This window comes from Zeus faber (genome assembly GCF_960531495.2).
Source record: "Zeus faber genome assembly, chromosome: 18".
Taxonomy (NCBI): Eukaryota; Metazoa; Chordata; class Actinopteri; order Zeiformes; family Zeidae; genus Zeus; species Zeus faber.
In genome coordinates, this window is record NC_137210.1 from 17,541,818 (window position 1) to 17,562,389 (window position 20,572).

Here is a 20,572-nt window from a genome sequence, read left to right on the forward strand (position 1 = left end):
GATCTTAAGTCAGTGGTTTACATAATAAATAAAATGATTTATATCAGGACAAGCAATAATAAAAGCATACAAATAAAAGCAAAAAGAAAAAAAACCGGATAAAAAGATATAATAACAATAAAAGCTCAAAGTGCAATTTAAAGGAGCCTCAGATATTCCAGAGGTTTGGTTTGTTCCAACAATGTGTCGGAGGGTGTTCCATATGGTTTTTTTTTCACATTGCCTCAATTGGGAGCGAGAGAAGAGAGTTCCCTCTCATCTTCTGTAGCATCTTCATGTCCAGCCGTCCAGCTGCAGTACAGACTGGGTGTGGACATGGCCAAAGTGTTTCCTAGCAACCAGGGAACACAGTCTCTTCACATAGTGCATATTAGGACTGGGTTATTAGACAAAATCAAATATCACAAGATTGATGATGAATTGATGAATTCCTTTGATGTCCATAATTTGTTGACATTTTGGGAATGACTATGGGGGCTTATTCATAAGATGTTTTCACAAAATAAATATTTGACAAACCATCATTAGTTATGTGGATATTAATAGAGGCATTGAATAGAACATCTAGAACACCATGAAATTCAGAAAATTGCATTGCTTTACTGTAAGGCAGCCTGAAAGTCAACTGTGGTGTGGGGGTGGTGTGGTTTAAGCAGCCAGACCTGTCTTGGGTCTAGGTAACTGGGCCCGGGATCAGGGTGGCTGTACGCCTGTTGCTCGTCGGAGCAATCAACGAGCAACAGGTAAATCAATCATCCCCACACACAGAGAGAGAGAGAGCCTCTGTCATGATATGTTTTCCACCTGCTCCCCGCTTGTTCCATCTTGCCATTCTCTACAGTAAACCTGTGTGTTTGCAACATCTCTGCCTGTGTCTCTGTGTCGGAGGGCCCTGAAAACACCACCCGGGCGGGGTTTGACAGGCGGAACAGCCACATTTATATTTAACTATGTCACAATATTAAGATAGCGAAAATCCCGGACGACACCCATAGTTGTCTAATATCACGATAGCGATATCATAAGGATATATCACCCAGCCCTGCAGCATACTGTTTTTATGCCCCGGAACTGTAAACATGGAGTGTTTGGAAAACACTCAAAAGAAAGGAACAATTATAGATCAATCATTAACTGTCGTTGATATTGGAATGTAGGGAAATTCAATAAGTATTAATAAAGGTGGATCCTAACTGAACTCATATTGGAGCGTCTGATTGGCTGCTTTAAAGTCAATAAGGGCTGATTTAAAGCACATGCAGCTTTTCCAGTATTTTGGACAAAGAACTAAATTCGTCACAGTCCATACCTGCTCACGCATTGCATTACATTATATTACATTATATTACATTACATTACGTCACTCTGTCCAAACCAAATTTCAATAAGTACATTTGTCCCTGTGGCCGAGTCGATCGATAAAGCCTTTAACTGGCCCGGTGTGAATGTGGAATCCACAAGCCCAAGGGTGGATTATAAACTCACTTGTTAGTTTAAAATACTTCTAACTAACACCGAACACACACTGAGTGGTTAAAACCCCCTTCCATGAGGAGGAGAAATATTTGACGTTGAAATAATATCAAAATAACTAATGATAGTTACTGGCCTGGAAAGTAACTTCAAGCTATGATACAACCTAAGATCTAACGGTTCATGGGGGAACGAGTATTTCGGACAAGAAATATTGGCTCGGTTTACCCTTCTCCCCTTATTTCAGCCATAGATGAGGATTCTATTAAATAACATGCTTTTCCCCCACTGATGGACAGGTTGGTTGGGGTCATATCCTCCTGACAGCCTATCACTGATGTGGCGAGATGAAGAGAAACTAAATTAAACATGAATGTCCAACAGAGCAGCACTCACAACTTAAAACCTGATTTGAGCTCAACAGTGCAACACAATTCCCCCGGTTCGCGATGCAAGAAATCAGCCACAAACTCAGCCATCAAACTATTTCATACACTAATCATTGAAAACCACCAGTCAAGATGCCTTTGTGTCCCCGTCTATGGCACAGAAACATTGAAAATATACAGTGTGAAACATCAGTTGATAAATTGTGATTCTTTGTCTTCTAACATTGTTTTCATTCTCCAAATCCAACAATTTCGGGAGATCAATTTATGTATTTATGCAAAATATTAAACCTATATATAATAATATAACCTACTTAGAAAGGCTTTCTTGGAATGTGTACCCTATCCATAAGCTTGCGTCACAGTCTTGTAATACAGTAATTTCAGATTATCGTGTGGTATCTGTGGCTCTATCCCTATTAAGATAAGATAAGATAAGAAAATATAAGATAAGATAAGGTAAGATAAAGTTAGATAATCATGACTGGCCTTTAAGTTATCTCAACAACTGACTTTAAAATTTAAATACATGACTGTGTTCATAGTATTGCAATGTATGTTATACATGATGATATACAGAATTTTGAGACCTGTATTGTGATACACATGGCAATACATATGCTGAGTCCCCACCACTGTAAATCACCATGCACCACCTTATATTTCACAATATCAATATTATTATACTGAATCTTGATCACCCAATTTCTCGGGGTGTCAATCATCGATATTGATATTATATTGGGGCCCATGACATTTCATGGACGAACGTCAGTACTTTGCTTGGCATTTTGACGTCTTCCGCTCTGTGGCGAGAGGATTGCTTAAAATATACCCACTTCCTGAAGTGCCATTTTGTTTTTCCCTGCCCACTACGACCACAAGAACAAGCCACTTCCAGGCAGGAGAGGAGGCCCAATGGTTCTGATAATGTGCAAATAATGTGGAGAAAATAAAGACATATATCATCAACAACGGTTTTTAGGATGACGTAATGCAGGTTGAGCAGCGTAGTTCTCCACCTGCTTCCCACTGGCACGGACACAACTATGTATTCTTAAACAAAAGTAATGTATATATTATTTACATCCATAATGTGTATTCTATGACCATGGTTACCAAGTCAGATATGATCAGAGAAGAGGCCAATAACAAATTAGAGGTGAACCTCGCTTGGCTCAACTCTTCAAGCTCCATACACTGTTGGTGCCTATTCTCTTTATATAAACTACAGATATAACAGCTTCCCTTTGAAGGAGGTTCACTTCAGGAGGTTCACTTCAATTTATCTGCCGACCTGTCAGCGTCACGACCTTGAAACGGCGGACACAGGAATAGACAGATCTGCCTCGTCGTCCTCCCACTTCCCCCCGGAATGTCAACGCGTTGGTTTTGGTGTGATTTTCCACTTTATGTGGCTCGTCTCGTTGCAGCACGGAGCCTCGACCTTCAAGTGGCTTCAGTTGAAAAGTGGAATTCAGCTTCGAAATGTGAACCAAGCAATAGGTGTTAGTCCGAGAGACCCAGCGTTTCTATTTTTCATTTTAATTCTCTCAATTTGTTAAGGTCCCATCTAAAAAGTTTTTTTTTTTCTCTCTCATATCGCAATTTCGATATCGTATCAGTTGGCTGCCCTAGTAGGGTTTATATTTTGAGGTAGTTGTTGCTACACCATGGCCGCCATGGTCCCTCCTAAAGAGTGACTTTTAGGAGGGACCTCAACAAATTGAAAGAATTAAAAGGTTCAGAATTCCATTGAAACCAAAGTGCTCAGCCATGCTGTGGCAACAACTGCCTCAAAATATACACCCTACTAGGGCAAGGCAACAAACTGAAATGATATCGATATTGTGATATGAGATTAGATATCGTCTAGGACTTTGGTTAACGCAAATATCGAGGTTTAGTCAAATGTTGTCTGTGAGGCTGAGTAGCAGTGAAGAAATGTCATAGACTTTTCTAGAACATCTTATGAAAGCACCGACAGTCGTGCCAAAAATATTGTCAAATCCTCCATCCGTTATTCATCAAAAAATATAGTGATATTTGATTTTGTCAATATGGCCCCCAGCCCTACACCTTACAGTCTTCGTTTCACACGGAGATTTTAATGAAGTCCAGAGGCAGATGCACTTAAAAACACTGCTATAATATTCAGATTATTTCAAAATATTGTCAGAGTTAATTTATTAACCGGCCTATTCTGTCCAGGGCACACACACGTAAGGTCAAAAAACAATTTCTGACCAACCGTGGATTGATACTAATGCATTATGCTGATTAATGCTTTCTGGAAGCAGCAGTGACTGCCAGGTGGGTGTACACACTGCAGACTAGATGAACAGATGGGATAGAAAAGATTAAAGGCCCAAAAACGACCTGAACGGTTTTGCTCATTTGAATCAGAAACATTGTTCTGCTTTTCAGCGGGTTGACAGGTTTGGGTGTGCAGAGGGTTTTTTTTTTTAAGCAGCAGCCTGCAGGAGGAAACTTCCAGCCACTGCTTGCATCCCATTGGAAAGACACATCACACTGCCTGGCTGGCCTGGATGCTGTAGGGCGTTGGCGCAATGGGTGGGAGCTGCACATATATTGCAAATAACTCATATTCTGCTAAACCGAGGAGATAAAGACACTTTAACGACATGCATCGTCATTAGAAATAATTTAATTAAACAATAATACAAAAAAAATATGGATATACAAAAAATGTATACACACACAAATCATGATTATTATAATAAAATGAATTCGTGTCAGGCTGACTCCGTTTTTTCTCCTGGTTAAATTCCCCACCTTTAATATTTATAGGCATTTTTTTTATTTGTCATTGACAGAACTTTTCTTCACGAACATTATGTTCCCGTGTACAAACCTCACGTGCAGTCTACGAACAACTGATATTGGGTAGGATTTATACCGTGATATATATTTAAAATAAATTCTACAAACTGTTTTAAGTGCTGCAGTAAATCAAATAATAGCAAAAAAAAGCGGGGGGGGGGCATGCACGATAACTTCACGTTTTTATTCCCTTTAAACCCTGAATTGTTGAAGTGTTATTATCTTAAATAGCCACACTGGAAGCGCATAACTTTCAACCCTGACATGAATGCGAATAAATAAAAGATAAAATAAACGTAAAAAAAGAAGGTCGACTCACCGTCAGTTGTTCCTGCCCCGGCGGGTGGAAACACTTAAGCAGTCGCAAGGCAACTTATTATTGTTGTTTTTAACGAAGTAAAAGCACAAGTCTGGATCGTGCCAGATTGGAAGTATTTCCCCGTTTAAAGGATGCGTCTCTCCGGTGCGCGCGGCGTGCGGGCGGACTGCCGCTCTGACGCGGCTGGTACCCGGTGACGTCACAGATCGTACTCCATAACTCGCGGACCTTAAACGGGACGGGCGTAAATATCGGGAAGACAGGATGCTGAGGCGGACAGCGTCAGTCATTTCATTCTTTATTTTATTTTTTTTTAAACCTGCCTGCTGTTTATTCTAGCACTTTGTGGAAAAGACGTTTTTTAAAAGGAGCTCTACGAATAAAAGTGATTGATTTGAAATGATTGAAACAATTGGTCACGAGTGAAAAGAGTGAGAGTTTTATTTTTTTTTTCTTTAAATATTTATGGCAGGTGGGGTCGGGTGGGTTCAGTCACTCCCACGGTGTTGGGGCAGTGAAGTGGATGCTGAGATATCTCTAGTGTGTTGGTTGAAATGTCTGATAAGAGTGAGTCTGAATGACGCCAAAGGTAGGCTACATAAGCACTCTTTCAACTCGCCCAAAGCCTGCACGCCGAATTTGAAACATACACACACACACACACACGCAAAACTATGGACAACGTCAAGCTACCGCGTAAACTAAATGTGTTTTAAATTATAACAACTTTATTGTCTATTTGTTGTCCCATCAGTTGGTATGGCGGTCGTCTTCCACCTGGTGGCCGCTGACTGTCCTGCACGGGTCTTCAAAAGTAAACGCTTCAAAAGTAAAAGGCCACTGGCTAACAACAACCCATAATATAAATAAATGTATTAAATATAATTGAGTCAGATTTTCTTATTAAATCTTTAAAATACATCTAAAACAAAAATATTTATTGCACATTTTAAATGATTTCATTATTCATGCTTAGAATGTGAAATAACGACAAGGACAATATAAAAAAAAAATCCTAATAATTACAATCGTTCACCATCGTTTGGCACATAAGATGCTGGATTTGAGTAAAAATTCAAATGGAAAAGAGTAAAAATATGCACTTTGTGTCAAAGAAGTAAACAAAAAAAAAATCAAATAAATAAACGCAGCCTTTCTGGCTTCAGCCCTGTAACAGATCGTACCCATTCCTCCGACGCGATTTCGTGCGATCCCATTATTTATAATAAGTTCATTAAGGTCGTTTTTCTTACATTTCCGGGCTGAACAAAGAATTCATTAAGCTATTTTTTTTAATCCTCTAATTCCAAAAATGTGCAAAGCGCACAGTTTCAACAGGGGGATGGTGTAAATCTAGTGACGCACAGTAGGGAGCGCTGCTGCTGCTGCTGCTGCTCCTGCCGCTGCGGCGTCGGGACAAAGTGTATTTTCCGTTAATTTGTCACACGTCTGCGCCCCGTTAATGCCACTTCTGCGATTTCGTGCAGGAAGGGAGAGCGGCGAGGACACGCTCATTCCGTCAGCGCGCAGCAAGAACCGACGGCCCCGATGGATCCGCAGGTAGGACGTTTTATCACGGGAAGCCCCCGGAGACGACGCCTCCGCCTCATTGTACCCGAAACTTCTTCGTGCGTTTCAGTCGAATAACGAGGAGACGGACCCCTTCGTTCCCCGCGACAAGGCTGCCGCGGAGCACGGCAGGAATTCGGCGGTGTCCGCCTCGCTCAATTTCATCAACTCCATAATAGGCTCCGGGATAATAGGTGAGAGGAACGACTCCCGCCCCCCGCTGGGACAGGGCGTGAACGCGGTTGAATTGAAAATCAAACTGTCGTTCGGTCGTGGGAAAGTCTGATCGTATCCACGCTGTTTGGTAACGCGACGATCGCCATTGAATTAGCGGCTGAAAAAAAAACTCCTCCATTCCTCCCTCCAGCCGCGGCTCTGCATCATATGACCTGCGCCTGTTCACCCCACGCACGCACACGCACACACACACACACACACACACACACACACACACACACACACACACACACACACACACACACACACACACACACACACACACACACACACACACACACTCACACACTCTCATCCCCATGGGTCGTTCCGGGGGTGGCAGGCGGTCCCCAGCGGAATAATGAATATTTAAACCTCACCATTAGAAAATGTCAAACAGGGACTGTTTCGAGCGTGGGTTCAACTGTCATCGCCCTGTCTGGTTTCAAGCGGGCGCACAGCGATGGCTCGTTTTCGTGCGGAGCTGGACGACCTCGTCTGAGGAGACAAAGACAGCGATTGGAAGATCCTCGAGTACTGGCGCAAAGTTTTGGAGAACATGCCCGAGGGGTCTGTCCCGGAGGCGAGCGAGAGGTTGTCAGGGTCTCTCTGGCGACCTCCAACCGGCGGAGCTCACGAAGGGTGTAAAAGCTGAACGTTGCTTTGTGACACGAGTTTGACATTTCAACAAAGATACTATGAGACTTACCAACATGACCCTGTGGTTACATGGAAAGTGAAAAGAAATGGGGGAAAGCGTGATGACCCATCATTATTAGCAAACAATTGCATAATTTTACATCAACAGGTATGGACCCTTGGAATAAATCATATCTAACAATAAGAATGTTGTCAGATTGGAAATCTGAAATCCTGTGTTGTGTTTTTATTGATGTGGCGGTTGTTGTTGTGGTTGTGGTTGTTGTTGTGGTTGTTGTTGTTGTGGTTTTAATTGTTGTGGTTGTTGATGTGGTTGTTGTTGTGGTTTTAATTGTTGTGGGGGTTGTGGTTATAATTGTTGTTGTTGTGATTGTTGCTGCTGTTGTTCTTGCTGTTGTGGTTGTTGTTGTGGTGGATGGTGTTGTTCTGGTTTTAATTGTTATGGGGGTTGTTGTGGTCGTTGCTGTTGTTATTGTTGTTGTGGTTGTTGGTGTCGTGGTTGTTGTTGCTGTTGTGGTGGTTGTTGTGGTTGTTGGTGTCGTGGTTGTTGTTGCTGTTGTTGTGGTTGTTGTTGTGGTTGTTGTGGCTGTTGTTGTGGTTGTTGGTCTCGTGGTTGTTATTGCTGTTGTTATGGTTGTGGTTGTTGTTGTGGGCGTTTTTGTTGTTGTGATTGTTGGTGTTGTGGTTGTTGCTGCTGTTGTGGTGGTTGTTATGGTTGTGGCTGTTGTTATGGTTGTGGCTGTTGTTGTTGTTGTTGTTGTAATAGTTGCTGTTGTGTGGCACTCCTACAGTAGTCTTATGGGGTTTGCCTCTGCGGGCAAATGTGGCTCAGAGGTAAGTAAGCGTTTTCAGGTATAATCAACTGAAGCCGATTTATTTAAATCGTGAGCGGGAAAAGCGTGGGGCAGCAAAAATAACGAAGAGTCTTCCTGGTCCGGGGAATCAGCAGCGTTCCTGTCTCCTGCTGGTGGTGTCCTACTGGTGACACACAAAACACAACAATTTACTTCAGAGTCAACAGACCCTTCAACAAGATTGTTTCCTCTTACAGCTCTAGGTTAAATGCAATCCATTTTTACAACAGCAGTGGAGGAGGAGGAGGAGGAGGAGGAGGAGGAGGAGGAGGAGGAGGAGGAGCACCACACGCTGACTCTGGTCGCCCTCCTCTCTCGTGAAGGGTGAGTCCTCTCCCCCTTTGTAGGCTGGTCCTTTGATTGCTGATCTGGCCCAGCTTGGTTTCTCCACGTTTCCAGCCATCGCCGGTGGATAAACCTGTTGTCCAACAAGTCCCCAGCTGGTTATTGTTGTGGACAACCTTTCCTCGCTGGGTGCCGCCCTCTTCTATGGCTCCCTGCAGTGGTTCCACCCGAGGGAACAACACAGTTGTGGCTGTTGTTGTGGTGGTTGTTGTTGTTGTTGTGGCTGTTGTTGTTATTGTTGTGGTGGTTGTTGTTGCAGTTGTTGTTGTGGCTGTTGTTGTGGTGGTTGTTGTTAAATTTGTGGTGGTCGTTGTTGCAGTTGTTGTTATTGTGGCTGTTGTTGTGGTGGTTGTTGTTATTGTGGTGGTGGTTGTTGTTGCAGTTGTTGTTGTTATTGTTGTGGTGGTTGTTGTTGTGGTTGTTGTGTTTGTTGCGGGTGTTGTGGTCGTTGTTATTGTTGCTTAAGCAGAATTGTAGTTTTATTTAATACACCTGTGAAGGCCTCAAACACAATCATTTACATCATAAGTATGACAGCATAATAACAAAAATAAACCAAAAACCAAAAAAATAACCAAAGGTTTGAGCCTATTACATACAGTAATACACTTTTACCCTTTGTCTAAAAACCTATGTTACTTGTTTTTGTGAAAAAGGCTAAACTTTATTAAATTAGACTTTATAAACAACATTAATTTTACATTTATTTTCAATGTTTTTTTCCCCCCCAAACTATGCTTTTTGTGCTGATTAAAGACTCGGCAACAGGCTGTAATACTGTTATGCTTTTTCATGATTGAAGTGGAATATTAGTAATACAGTATGTCCACCAAAAAGAATGACAATATACCATTATTTTTATTATTATTATTATTATTATTTTTTATTTTTTTTTTTATTATTTCATGTAAGTCCACTCATCATATTGTCCCTGTTTTATTTTTATTATGTATTTCAGGAATATTTTGGTTCCCTGTTACTAAAACAAACCCTGAAATCGCTACAGTAAAGACTTGGACCAAAGTCTGTTTTTGTCACTCATTGAGTTAAATCAAAGTGCTGCATATTTCTGTCCAACACTAACAGCTTTTCCATATCTGTTGCCGATTGAGTGAAGAAATGGAAGATGGATTGTGAGTGGATCGTAAAGCATCTTTAATTGATGTGTTCGTGAGAAGAGCCTCCAAAGTGGTCAAATAAACTCATAAAATCACAATCTTCTCAATCTCAATCAAGCGATTAGTGAGGTGCCAGCGTCCATTTAGGCTTCTTCTTTGCAGAGAGGAATCAGCGGTGCGCTTTAGATGAATGGATTTCACTCATATCTTCTGAAAGATAACATACATGGACATCACATTATAGATGATCTACATAAGAACTATTTCTGACAGAATTACTAAAAAAAATTGCTTTATTCTATCATTCCTTCACCTAATCATCATTCATGCAAAGCATCACAAGGTAAAATTAAATATATGAAAATTATGAAAAGCCCAAATAAAGCACATTACATGCCAATGCGCTAAAACTTCTCAAACAAAAAGTAGATGACCGTATGTACAGGATATTAAAATACATTTTAAGCTTTTGAGGTAACTTGTTATTATGTTATAAATAATGTTGTCACATTATTTATCAATAATATTGTTCTGGTACATTGCCTGAAATGTAATAAATCCACAAAATCATAAATGGAAAAAAGGGTATTATTTTGCTAAATATATTTTCTATTATTTCTACTGCAGAAATGGAAAATTGTATTAGCTATCTAGCAATTTTATATTTTTTAATATCTATAAAATGTACACCATCCAGAAGAATAAACACATTAATATGTCCTCAAAGATGAATTTCATAATTTTAATTAATCATTAATCATTTTCACCATCAATTTTGTGAAAGGATTTTTATCTCTTATTTAGTGTGGTGTCACTCACTTTCTAAACAATGTGTTGTTGGTGTTTTGTGTCCCTTTAATCCATATATTTGTATAATTTTCAGGTTTACCGTATGCTTTGAACCAGGCAGGGCTGCCTCTGGGCCTTATATTGCTAATGGCTGTGGCCTTCATCACAGGTAGGGACTGGTTTCACTGGTTAAAATGGGATTCCCATACAAACAAGTTGAATTAACCAATAACTGTATTGTTTACCATGCAGATTTCTCCATCATCTTATTGATAAAAGGAGGAAACATGTCTGGGACAAACAGCTACCAGTCGCTGGTCCAGAGCACCTTCGGTTTCCCAGGATTTCTGGTTTTATCTGTGCTGCAGTTCCTCTACCCCTTCATTGGTAAGTCATTGAAGCACTCGCTGTACTTCCACTCACTTTGTACATTCTTTTTGATCGTTATTCATTTATTCATCGTTCATTTTTTTGGCATTCATATATATATATATATATGTGTGTGTAGTATATTTTCAAAATACTACACATTATTCCACATTATATCATAGACATATATCATTAGAGGGATATAATTGTTAAGTATTGTTTTTGTTGTAGTAGTAGTATTAATATTGCTATTATTTTTAAGTAGTAGTAGTGCATGTTTATAGAATTACAGAAATGACACTTATGGATTATATTTAATCATTAATATTTTACTAATTCTGACTGATGTAAGTATTAGTTCACGTAGTTTTTCACATTTTTCACATTTTTGTGTCAACAACATTTTTGTGTCAACAAAATACTTGACTCCACTCTACGCTATCCCATGTTATTTTGCTCTTGGTTTTACCATCAATGAGATAACATGTTAGAATTATTAAGAAGTGATTGTATCATGTTATGGTTTCTCCTCAGCCATGATCAGTTACAACATCACCACTGGCGACACTATGACCAAAGTGTTCCAGAGAATACCCGGAGGTACGCCCCATACAGTATTTAGTTGATTTTGTGATCAAAATATTTGAATATGTATTTAATATTACTCTCAATCTCACGGGTGATTGTGTTTGCAGTTGGCCCTGGCCACATCCTGGCAGAACGTCACTTTGTGATCCTGGCGTCGACTGTTCTGTTCACACTTCCACTTTCACTCTATCGTAATATAGGAAAGCTCGGAAAGGTAAGGATGTACAGTATGTATTGATAAATATCAATATTGTGTGATGAGACTAGATACCGTCGGGGATTTTAGTTAATGTAATATTGTGATATAGTTAAATGCCTTTTCTGAACTTCATAGGCTGTTCTATTTGTTCTTATCAATGGTTATAAAATCCTCATTACTAATTTTCTTGTGTGTAAGTATTTTCCGAAAGCATTAATAGTCATCCCCCAAAATATCATCAAATTATCGATACCGAGGTATTCCTCTTAAAATATTGTGATATTTCATTTTGTCGGTATGATATGTTTTGTTTGGTGCCAGGTGTCCTTCCTGTCCATGATGCTGACCCTTGCCATCCTCGTCGTCGTCATCATCAGAGCAGTGACCTTAGGACCGCAGATGTACGTTATAATACTTTTTAATTCTCTGCTTTATAAGGTGAGTAAACCAGTCTTTCCTCAATCAAAATGCTTTATTTGTGGGTCGTAATGTTCTTTTTTTTATGTGCTTCCCAGCCCCCCGACAGAACACGCCTGGTCTTTCGCAAAGTGGAACGCTATTCAGTCCGTGGGCGTAATGTCTTTTGGTGAGTTTTGTGGTGGTGGCGAGAATGAGGATGAGGATGGAGATAGTAATGAGGATAATGGAATAATTGTGGTTGGAAGTAGAATAATACAGAAAGTGGTGATAGTGATAGATAAACATTTTACAGTGTTTAATAATGCATTGCTGCTGTAATCAGCCACCACATTGATAATAATAATATACAGTAGCAAGCCAAGATGGCTCAATACTCTATAATTATATAGGGAGGAAAGTGTACTATCCATTGGATGTATAAGATTATAGGTCAAATCTTTAAATGTACTAATTACCTCTATAATTGGCTATTAAATTGTTGCTCAAAATCATTTGGAAGTGCATCTAAGTGCCTCCGGTAGCCATTTTTTCTTGGACCAGCAAGGAGACATTTAAACTGATCAATCAATCCCAATGCATTCTTGGTGGTGAATCTGAATCAGTTCCACTTCAGAGCTGCTAATGGATGATTCAAGTCATAGCAATAACACTCTGACTCATTGGGAGAAGTCTCAAGCACAAAAGTATGATTTACCTTGGAAGACCGAGACGATGTCTGCATTATACTCCCTATTCAAAAGACCAGCAGCGGTTTAAAAGTTCTAGCCTACCAGAGACATACCTTTGTGCCTTTTTTTATTATTATCTAGCACCCTCTTTACGATAGTTGAACTCTGTAGACTACAACAGCGCGCCCTGTTTGGAGAATGGGCTCCAAGGCCAAATGAACAGTGAAAAAATGTACGACCAATACGATACAACACAATGTTCCACTGACTCAACGCTACCACACCTAAGCAAAGTGCTCCCGAGCATCTGAAAAGCTCTTGTTCCCCTGGGAGAGCAGCGCTGGTCTACGGCTATAATAAACCTTTGACTCAACTTGAACCTAAAAAGCCAGATTTTATTGAAACAGAACATCCTACATGAATCCGGAAAAGTCACCAAAAAGAAGGAGGAGCACCTAGACCAACCTCGCACTTGCTCCCCCCCTAATCTGCCAAAACTTCACTAACAAATGAAAATCAACAAACTACCAGAATACTCCATCCTCAAAAAGACACAAATACTGGAAACAAAGCCAAAGCAAAAGGGTGGTGCTTTTCATCGGGATCGAGGTCTGGCCAAAATGGTTTTGAGGGGGGAATTGATATTAAGCATTAACGTGTCAAAATGTTTCCCCGTCTCTTGTCTTCATAGTCAAAACATGATCTTCCAAACATTTCCGTATGTGCCTCTGTGTCTCCTAAGCCTTCATCTGCCACCACAACAGCTTTCTGATCTACGGTTCTCTGGAGCAGCCCACGCTGTCCAACTGGTCCAAAGTCACTCACGTCTCTGTGGGCTTCGCTGTGGTCGTCAGCGGTGTGTTCGCTGTCGCTGGATACAGCACGTTTACCGGATACACACAAGGTACGGTACAAGTGGGGTTGTGGGAGTCTCTACCCACATGTACGGGTTTAGGAAGGGAGACGGAGTCGTTCGGGCAGTGGAGTGCTGACATGGTGAGGATTTTATTCATACTAGTAACATAGGCTCAACACAGGCACAACAGGAAGATAAAATAAAAGGAATTAACAGAGTTAATTTTCGTGGTCGTGCTCCGGACCACAGGCATTTCAACGTTATGTGCCTCAGCTTGACCAATCAGCGCTAAAGAGACTGATTGGGCCGACCCGGTAAAGCTGCACCGCCACAGAGCCAAGCCAGCCCTGTCCCTTGCAGATGTGGCTTAACAATGCCCCTCGTCTGCCACATACCCCTACCGCCAGACTAAGTAAGGGGAGCATGTCTGTGATCTGGCCCAGCGAGAGATAGTTACTGGAAAGGGCCAGGGTGGAATAGGTCGTTTTTGGAACCTTCAGCCCCAACTCATCCCCCTCGATCACCGTGGTGGCCAGACACATGGACGCTGCCTCCTTCCACTGCTTCAGGTGATAGGGATTCACGTGATAGATCTGCGTCGCCCCGTCCCTGTCTGACCGTGCAACCTCATAATCGACCTTCCCAACCCGGCGTGTGACTACAAAAGGCCCTTGCCACTTTGCGAGTAATTTAGAGCTGGATGTAAGGAGCAACACTAACACCTTGTCTCCCGCTGAAAATTGTGTGAGTCAGGTCCCTCTGCCATATAAGCGGCGCTGCCGTTCCTGAACCACTGCTTCGGGGTACGGGGTTGCATAATCCACTAGGACCAACACAAAACGATACCTGTGAGCACTGCGGTGTATTGGCATGATGAGGTCTATACCGAGTCTTTCAAATGATGCCTCGAGTAGGGGAAGGGGCCTCATTGCCGCAGTTGGTGTAGCCAGAGGGTTGTCTAATTGGCACATGGGACACGTGGCGCACCATTTGCACATCTGCCCTAATGCCAAGCCAATAGAAGCGGGCCATTATCCGCTGCAAAGTTTTATTGTGTCCAAGGTGCCCCGCCATCGGGTTATGATGAGCGGCATGGAAGAGCATTTCCCGGCTGCTTTTCAGTACCAACAAGTGGGTTATTTCCTCTCCCGACTAAGTGTCACGGCTCACTCGATATAATCTGTCCATAATCACCGTAAAATACGGTGAGTGAGCGCGGCGTCTGGGCGCATCAATACGCCATTGATTTTAACTACCCCCTCAAAGGCCCTGTGAAGGGTATCGTCCTGTGACTGCTCCAGCGGAAAATCATCTGTGGAGGAGACCACTGGGAAAACCCCAGTGGGGACTCTTCCGCTCCTGACCCCGCAGCACCCACTACTGACCCCTCAACGTCACTGCACGCCATGCAACACTCACATCTCCCTACTGACTTTGAGCGCACTGCCTTAGCCTCCTGCACTAAAGTGTCAAACCCTGGCCAATCCGTACCCAAAATCAGGCAGTGCAACAAGCGGTAGCTAAACACAGCCTTCACCTTATGCTTTTTTCCCTGGTAATGAATAATAACGACCGGATACGTGTGCATATCCCCATGCACACGCCGAATGTCCACACATGATGCTTCCAACAAAGCACAGGGTGAGGGCGTTGGTCAGGGCGAGGGTCCTGGAGGTGGACGCAGCGGGCCTTTGGTGGTCCTCCCACGGGGCCCAAGGACGGGCTGGGGACCTGGCCAATCCCGCATGGGTCCTGGGGGCGGACGCAGCACCCCCTTGGAGGTCCTCCCCCGGGACGCCAGGGTGGGCTTGAGACCAGGCCTATCCTGCGTAGGTCCTGGGCGCGGACACAGGGGCTCCCCGGGCATTCTCCTCCGGGGCGCCGGAATGGGCTGGGGGTGAGGCAAAGCCCACGTGGGTCCTGGGTCCAGGGCGGGTCCGCTCCATCCCTCCGGGGACGCACGCTAGCAAGGATGCGCTCCAACTTGCAGCGGAGGAAGTCCCACTCGTCCTCCAGATCTGCGAGGCGCACCCGCAGCCAGCTGACAGGCTCCTGGGCACCCTGCCCCTCCTGTATCCTGCTGACTCTACCCACATGTACGGTTTAGGGGGGGAGATTGAGTCGGTCAGGCAGTGTAGCTCCGACAAGAAGAGGATTTTATTAATAACGGTAACATAAAGGCTCGTTGGCACAACAGGAAGACAAAATAAAAGAGATAAACAGAGTTAATTTAGTTTTTCGTGGTTGTGCTCCGGACCGCAGGCGTTTCCGTGTCATGCGCCTCAGCTTCCCCACTGAAAGACAGAACAACATACACTACTCACAAAAAGTTAGGCATATACGGCTTTTGGGTGAAATATCAGGATGAACCTAAAATGCACTATAACCTTTACAGGTGAACTTAATTTGACCTTCTCTAAACTTTGAATGCACAAGTCCAACTGTTCAATATTTCAGTACTTTTTGCACAACTTGCTGTTCTCTAACAGGGAGCTGAACGCAAAATTCACAACAGGTGTTTGATCCATGAATCGACCAATACATTTCCTGGTTCAATTAGAATTGGTATTTAAACAGTCCTCTTCATCATGCTGTTCACATTTTGACATCATGAGACCAAGACGACACCTAACAATTGATCAACAGTACCTCGCCATTGTGAGGCTTCAAACAGGATGTTCTCAGAGGGAAGTGGCCACTGAGCTTAGAGTGTCACAGAGTGTCATCAGCAGGCTGCAACAGAGAGACTGGAAGAGTCACAGAAATGCATAGAAGTGGACGTCCTTTGGCCACATCCCACACTGATGACCGCTTCATTGTGAACAGTGCCCTGCGGAACCGGATGATGATGATGCCACTCAACTCCAGGCACATTTAAGGGAGGTGAGAGGCACCCAAGTGTCACGTCAGACCATTCGAAACCATTTACATCAGCGTGGTCTGCGTGCTAGATGACCTGCAAGGGTACCTGACCACACCACCAGGTGGAGGCATCATCGTCTTGAACGGGCCAGGGAGCATTTAGGCTGGACGAGGGACCAGTGGGTGTCAGTGCTGTTCTCTGATGAAAGTTGAGCAGAAATGATGGCCGCCAACGATGTTGGAGACGTCAAGGAGAGCGCTATGCATCAGCCACTGTTGTCACCAGACGAGCCTTTGGTGGTGGTGGTGGGGTTACAGTGTGGGCAGGTGTGTCTAGTCAATACAGAACTGCCCTACACTTTGTGAATGGTACAGTGACAAGCCCATACTACCTGAATAACGTCATTAATCCAGTCATTGTGCCCCTGCGTGAACAACACAGGCCAAATTTCATCTTCATGGACGACAATGCTCCAGCTCATCGAGGTCCCATCATTAGGGAACGGCTGCTGGAGACTGGGGCACCTCAAATGGAGTGGCCTGCACTTTCTCCAGACCTGAATAACATAGAAAACCTATGGGATCAGCTGAGTCGCCGTATAGAGGCTCGTAACTCTGTGCCCCAGAACCTCAATGACCTGAGGGCCGCCCTTCAAGAAGAGTGGGGTGCCAGGCCTCAGCAGACAATAAGTCGACTTGTGAACAGCATGAGACGTCCTTGTCAAGCTGTAATTGATGCTCAAAGGCACATGACAAGTTATTGAGACATTGACATTTTTTGTTGTGGTAAACCCACCACTGTTGTTGGCTTTTGTTTCAATTGTTTGAGATGAGGAAATCACCATTGCATGCTTCTACTTAAATGCCCTACTTTCATGATATAATATCACTGTAGCGTGAACTTTTTACATCTTTCATAAATTTCACCCGAAAGCCAAATATCCCTTGCTTTTTGTGAGTAGTGAGATATATATATATATATATATATATATATATATATATATATATATATATATATATATATATATATATATATATATATATATATATATATATATATATATATATACTGTGTGTGTGTGTTAGTGTGTGTGTTAGTGTGTGTTTGTGTATATATACAGTTTATACATAAACTCACAAACTCAAAACATTCACACATATATTACTTTTATCCAATTACTTCTATGCTTTTTCAGGGGATATCTTTGAAAATTACTGCAGAAATGACAACCTGGCAACATTCGGACGTTTCTGTTTTGGATTGAGTATCATCACTACATTTCCACTGGAATGTTTTGTGACACGAGAGGTAAGATGCGAGATAGGTCATCATAGGAGTAAAATATATTCGAGACAGAGGAAAGAAGCTCTGGCAACCAGACAGAAAATTTCTTGAAGAAATTCTTGGACTCTTTCGATGAATAAAATTAGGTCCATATGGATCGAGCCTCATAAATCACAGGTGTTCTTTTTTCAGGTGTACAGTATTTTAGGATTCATCCATCCTCACAATCACAATGTATTTTTTTTCCAGGTGGTGTCCAATGTGATTTGTAACAGAGACCTTTCTAGAGTCGAACATGCCGGCATCACTGTGCTCATAGTCTCATTGTGCACGGCACTATCTCTGGCCTACGACTGCCTGGGCGTGGTTCTGGAACTCAATGTAAGTCATATTTGTGACTATTATTAAAATATTTTCTTCATCTCAACATAAATGTGTCATCTTCTTTTCTTCCCCTTCCAGGGGGTTCTGAGTGCCACGCCCCTGATCTTCATCATTCCGTCGGCGTGTTTCCTCAAGCTCTCCTCCAGTCGCTGGTTCCAGGGGGAGAACCTGATCGCCTCCGTCCTCCTGGTGACGGGGCTGATCATCATGGTGACGGGGCTGACCATGACCGTCCTGTTCCCCCAGGACTGCTCCCACGGCGTGGAAATGTTCTACTGCGCAGACGCCAATGTCTCCAGCACCGTACCACCTAATTACCAGATCGACCAAATTAAGGACTGATTTTGGTTTCTGGCTATCTTTTCATACACTGATCAGCCACAACATTAAACCCAACTGCCTAATTTTGTGAAGGTCCCTTTCGTGCCGCCAGAAATATATATTTTTTAATGGTGTGGCTGATCGGTGTATATCTGTATGCACTCTGCGTATAAACTGTATATGTGTGCTTCAATGCGTCTTTAAAGGAGCACTGGGTAAGATTATCTAGTGTTGAATTTATCCATATCCCTGTATCCTGGAGCCAATCAGTGTCAAATCAGAACATTTTTTACCATTTGTTAGCGCTTACATTTACTTTATTGAGAGTGGGAGACAGGTCAGGAAAAGGTGTTCATCGAGCCTTATCATCATTCATTTGAATTATCATTCTGTTTTATCAGTTATCATTTTACTCCTGCACATGGAACACTTGGATTTCAGCGCCTCAGTAAAAGGGAAGATAAAAAAGAGATTTTTTTTTTCAACTTACTGTAATGATGATCACTCACTGTGTAAACAGCGAGAGGCACAACACTGACTAGAGAATCCCACTCAGTGCTCCTATACTGGTGCTTAAAAACAAACAGAACCTGTTTGTGGTGATTATCTTGTTTCATTGATTTTTTGAGACAGTCATTTTTTAAATAGTTGACGATGTTGAATAAGTTTATATTGAATTACTGTATCAAAAATTATTTTATTTTATTGCGTCCCAGTGGTGTCGTTATAGGGGTGGGCATCGAATGTTTTATGAGTAGCCCCAGTTTTTACAAAAATAAGAATAATTAAAAAATTGCCCCGGATCTATTCATCTGTCATTCCAAACATGCATTAAAGCCCTCGAAAATAATATGATATTGTTGATCAAGAATGCGAGTCGATTTTTGGTCCTCTGTGTGTCATTCAAGCAGCAGATGTACTTCACACTACTTGTCACGAACGCATTTTGTGGGGAGAGAGGGAGCGCACCAGTAGGACTTGTCATTTTGGCATCTCGTCGGACCAGATGCCAAAGAGGCTTCACCTGCAGTACAGGTGACATATAGGTGTAGGCGGCCACCTACATGACTGTAGGTGGCCGCCTAGGGCGGACCCTGTGGAGGGTGCGGAGAGGGAGCGATCAGAATACAATTAGCGCCTCTGTCTCCATCTCCATGCGTGATGGAGCATCGTAATGGGAACGATCAGGCAGTAATTCATGCCTGCGATCTCTGCTCCGCTGCTTGTACCCGTTCAGGCACCTCTAAATAAAGCAAATAAAAACATTGTGTTTTTATTTTAGATGTCTTTTATTTTACTCGGTTTTCTTATCGAAAGAGACAAAAAAGAGCACTGCGCATAATATGCACCTGCCCTGGCTCCCCTTGGGCTAAGCCCCTGATGTCTTTGAATCCTAGAAACGGCCCTGTTGCGTTCTATCTACATATTATTTCCTATCAACAGAAATGTCACTATTCGATGTCACCGCCTCAAATCTACCACACGGTGTCGCTGCAGCCAAGGCTTTCACGATGAGAAAAATACAGAACAAACTTAATTACAACGCATGGCTCCAATGGGTGAAGGCCAAATGCAAATGCTGAAATAACACTCAAATAAAGGACATAATATTATTTCTGCACATTACAGCTGAGTTAAGCCGTGTGAAATGAGTGTTCAGTTATCAGGATGGAAGGGAGTGAACAGGAGGAGATGAATGGAAACCCTAGCCTTGCATCGCCAGACCGCCAGACAAATGCGTATTAGTCTGGAATCTTGTTCATTTTCGATTTCCAAGGGGCGTTACAAAAGGGCCCCGACCTAAATGTCTCTGAACGCAATAAGACAGACCCGCAACCAATCAAAGTATTTGATAGACCTACAACCAATCAGTGCTTTGGATGGATCCACAACCAATCAGCGCTTTGGATAGATCTACAACCAATCAACATTGGATGGGCCGACAACCAATCAGCGCTTTGGCTAGATAGTTTGACGTAGCCCTGAGCGAGTGAGTTGGTAAATTAAACTTTTATTAAATCCTGTCGGAAGTTCCACGTCAGTG

General features: G+C 42.6%; 1 protein-coding gene across 1 annotated transcript; it reads left to right on the forward strand.

The window, feature by feature from the left end:
* Positions 1-6,488: 6,488 nt before the first annotated feature.
* slc38a11 (solute carrier family 38 member 11) lies at positions 6,489-19,364 on the forward strand. The gene is made up of 12 exons (XM_080019138.1): positions 6,489-6,585; positions 6,665-6,788; positions 10,671-10,745; positions 10,829-10,963; positions 11,480-11,545; positions 11,641-11,747; positions 12,054-12,133; positions 12,248-12,318; positions 13,563-13,724; positions 17,735-17,847; positions 18,073-18,204; positions 18,286-19,364. The coding sequence occupies exons 1-12, from the start codon at positions 6,574-6,576 to the stop codon at positions 18,547-18,549; spliced, it is 1,341 nt and encodes a 446-aa protein (XP_079875264.1). The 5' UTR covers positions 6,489-6,573; the 3' UTR covers positions 18,550-19,364.
* Positions 19,365-20,572: the final 1,208 nt, after the last annotated feature.

Bases quoted from the DNA above. Each gene is read 5' to 3' on its own strand.
- slc38a11 (XM_080019138.1), top strand. The intron at 10,746-10,828 runs GTAGGGACTGGT...TTTACCATGCAG, and splicing joins GGCTGTGGCCTTCATCACAG to ATTTCTCCATCATCTTATTG. The intron at 12,134-12,247 runs GTACGTTATAAT...TGTGCTTCCCAG, and splicing joins GTGACCTTAGGACCGCAGAT to CCCCCCGACAGAACACGCCT.